Here is a 4,194-nt window from a genome sequence, read left to right on the forward strand (position 1 = left end):
AATCGATGTTGGCTTGTTGGCATAGACACATCCTTTAAGATAACCTCACAGAAAAAAGTCTGCAGCAGTTAAATCTGGCGATCCTGATGGCCAGTCGATGTCACTGCTTCTGGAGATTAATCGGTGTGGAAACATTCTCTTCAAAATTTCGATTGTGGCTTGTGCTGTGTGACATGTAGCCCGCATCTTGCTGAAACCACATATTTTTCAAACTCAGTTCATCCAATTACTGTGACAGAAAGTTCTTGATCGTGGCACGGTAGTGGTCGCCATTCACAGTTTCAGCATTACCCGCAGTGTCTTCGAAGAAATGAGGTCCAATAACACCTCCTGACCAAGTTCCACACCACACTGTCACTCTGCGAGGATGTAGAATGTAATGGTCGCTGATGGATCACTTGTGGATTTTCAGTACCCCAATAGCAGCTATTTTGTTTGTTAACATAACCGAAATGGGTTTCGTCGCTCGTTATGATTTTCTCATAAAATTTCGGGTCTTCACTAGAGACGAGTAAGATCGAATTACTGTAGTTGCGACAGCGTTCATGGTTTCGAGGCTGAAGTTCTTGAATCAACTGTATCTTATATGGATACATATGCAAATCTTTTTTGAGAATATTGTGCAGAGACGACTGCGGAATTCCAATTTGTTGGGAATGCAGCTGTGAGGACATTGTCGGTTCTTCAGCTACACTTTCATGCACGATTTCAATATTCTTCACTGAGCATGCACTTCTAACATGGTCTGACCCTGGTTTATCTGCCAAAGCACCGCTTTCCTCAAAATTAGCCACTAAACAAATAACTGTGGGTCTGGAAGGCATACTGGTTCTGCCAAGAATTAGATGTAATTTTCTGAGGGTCAACGTTATTGATGACTGATTTTCGCAGTACGTTTTAATAATAAGAGTGTGTTGTTGAATCTTTAAGTGCCCCATAACAAATTTGATGTGTCTACACTGCTCGACGGTCAAATATGCACTGTTACGTTCAAACCAAACTAAAATGGCAGCCGTTATAAGTTGTAAAGTTATTTTTTGGCCACCCTGTACATATATGTATCTGATATGGATGTATGAGACCTATAGATTTGAAAAATGAATAACACAACAACTTGGAAGTATTCATATTTTAAATGTGTTTATGGACAATCCCTTGCATTATCAAAAAATTAGTACATTGTGTCATTACCACTATTGGAATATTTCAATCTATGTTAATTGAAGGTACAATCACTTCTTAAGTGTACCCTTGATGTTTGCAGAATGCCTGATTATTCTTCTCATGGGTTATGAAGTGGATGAGTTCCAACAAGATGGTGATTGGCCTCGCACAGCAAGAACAATACTGGATATTTGAAGGAAATATTATGAAACAATGCTCTCAATTAGATTTCCTGATGTTGATGGAGAGGGATTTGATTGGTTTGCAGTGTTCAAAACTAATCCTCACACAGTTGATTTGAAATAGGCAGAAGAAGAAGGTTTTCAAGCTGTACAGCATAATTTCATTGACTTCAACACATCATTTTACAAGAATGATGAGTTGATGGGTCGTCAATGGTGACCCATCAAACATATTCTGCCTTGAGGACTGCTTCTCCTATATGTATAATCACATTAAATAATTACTGTATTGTTGTATATGATTATTAAATATTTATGTTGTTGTATATGATTATTAAATTTTATATTATGGGAGCAAAATCTTCCTTTCCACTCAAAACAAGTATTGTGCTAGCTACTGAGCAGAAGCAAGAGTTGAAAGCCACTAAGAATTTTTTTTTTAACATAGAACTTATTAGTTTTTTTTTTTATTTCAAATCAGTTATAATGCAGTTATCATTTATGTTTATCTGATAAAAGTAGGTGAAATTGTTTCTTACTTGGCCTTGAAAATTTCTCAAAAATGAGAGTCGAAGTAGGAGAGAATTCTAATACTTTCACTGCATTGATATAAGAACAATACAAAAGCTATTTAATATTTTATGTAATCCCATAGGAGTATAATTAATAATAGAATTTTTATCAAGTTTTGTTTTTTATGGCACAAGGGCAACTAAGGCCATGATGTTTTATCAAGTCTACAAACTCTAAATTTATTATAATATGAACTCTATTTTATAATGTAACTGTATAAAATAATACATAAAACAAATTTATAGCATGAATTTGTTAAAAAGGGGAAGTCTCTCCAAAATTTGCATTGAACTTGTTTTAATTTAACTTTTTTAAATTAATTTTATTACTGTATTAATTTGTGTTAATTTTATTTTCGTTTATTTGCTGGAGAGAGTCATTAGGAAGCATTTTACGTATCATATTGAGGTAAATTTCTCTTGTTCTTCTACAATTAATAACTTGGGATTAGTGTAGCGTTATTATTGAACTTGCATATCTTAGTTTAGTGTGTATTTATTTAAATTTAACCTGAAATTATGATCAGACTAGAGTGCAGCAAATCAAAGAACTCAAAGTATAGGAATTGGAGTCTTATAATGTGCACTGCTTGTTGCAAGTTTATGAAGCCATCTGTAGTGGGACATGATACCAAAGAGAATGCGTTTGTGTATTTTCATTGCACTAATGATATTAAAAGTAGGAGACCGGCTGAATTACTTAACAAGTACAGGTCACTGATGAAAAAAAGCCGTGAATTAGGGTTGAATTTGAAAGTGTCTGCAATTCTGTACAGACACGATAGGAGGGAGTATATGATGAGAGCCCTGTCGTCAATTCGGCCCTGGAAAGACTGTGCAGGGCTCAAGGGGTACAATTTTTTTCAGCCTGGTCTGTACTTGTTAATAGGAGAGACTGCTTCTACAGGGATGGGATACACTTAAATAGAAAGGGTGCAAGAATGTTTGCTGATGCTATCGAGGCAGTGTTAGGAGGGTCGGAAAACTGCTAGATTGGGAGGATAAAAGGACTAATAGATTAACAGTAGCCACTGGCAGAGGAGAAAGTGATTCTTGCACTGCTTCTATTGGAATGAGCAGCAGCCTGGAAAATAAGATGCAGAATATTTCAGAGACTGCTGGGAATCATTGGGATACAAGTAAACACATGGGTTGTGTTAGGGTGGCTAAGAGGAAGAGCAGGTGCATGTATACTTGCGTGTACACCAATGCTAGGAGTCTAGTAAATAAATTTGAGGTATTGCTCAAAACATCAAAGGCAGATATTGTTGGGATATCAGAGACGTGGTGTCACACAGATATAAGGAATGCGGAACTGGAATTTGGGGAATACAATGTGTATAGAAAGGATAGACAGGACAGGAGGGGAGGAGGGGTTATGCTATTAGTTAAGAAACACATAAAGTCCAAGGAAGTGAAGCCAGTCGACATCGATGGACAGGGCAGTGTCGAGTCAGTTTGGTGTGACATAAGCATAGGGAAATCAAAATTGAGAGTAGGAGTGTGCTATAGGGCTAATGACTCTGATGAGTATAATAAGATATTGTACAGGGAAACAGAGTGCGCCAGTAAATCAGAGAGTCTTATAATGGGGATTTTAATTTCCCAGATATTGACTGGAATTTGTGGGTTGGTCACTTGCACACTAGCAAGGCTTTTGTGGATTTATTGGATGATTGTTTTCTACATCAGCATGTTCGGGAGGCAACTAGAGGGAGTAATACTCTTGATTTGATTATCAGTAGTGATTCTTCATGCATTAAGAAGCTGCAGATAAATGAACCACTAGGTGGCAGTGATCACAGTGTTCTGAAGTGGGATTTACTCAAAGAAGTAACTACCATTTGGGGTAAAGGGAAGGGGTATTGCTTTCGTAAAGGCGACTACGGTGGACTGAGGCAGTATTTAAATTCTATACAGTGGGATCAACTGATGATGTTACCAACAGCAAATTCAAAATGGGAAGCATTCCAAGAACTTATCTTGGAAGCTACCAGACTTTACATACCAACTAAGAAATATTGTTCAAGGTTTAGGCCTAAATGGATGTCAGATGAACTAATGAGGCATATGGCAGAGAAGAAAAATGCACGGGATACATACAAATTAACACGTGACACAGAAGCCTATGATAGATACAAGTTGATCTGTAACCAAGTTACAAAGGAGGTTAGGCAGGCGAAGGCAGATTACGAGAAATCCTTGGCAAAGGATGCGAAGAAAAACAGCAAAGAGTTCTTTACTTATGTAAACTCTAGAAGGAAGGGGATGAATCA

The 4,194-nt window shown here is 37.2% G+C and overlaps 1 protein-coding gene across 1 annotated transcript; it reads right to left on the reverse strand.

The window, feature by feature from the left end:
• Positions 1-287: 287 nt before the first annotated feature.
• On the reverse strand, positions 288-938 carry LOC150082885 (uncharacterized). Its single transcript, XM_090378310.1, has one exon. The coding sequence runs from the start codon at positions 936-938 to the stop codon at positions 288-290; it is 651 nt and encodes a 216-aa protein (XP_090234436.1).
• Between the last annotated feature and the right edge of the window lie 3,256 nt (positions 939-4,194).

Source organism: Mastigoproctus giganteus, chromosome 7 (genome assembly GCF_048544385.1).
Source record: "Mastigoproctus giganteus isolate SK-2022 chromosome 7, ASM4854438v1, whole genome shotgun sequence".
Classification (NCBI taxonomy): domain Eukaryota; kingdom Metazoa; phylum Arthropoda; class Arachnida; order Uropygi; family Thelyphonidae; genus Mastigoproctus; species Mastigoproctus giganteus.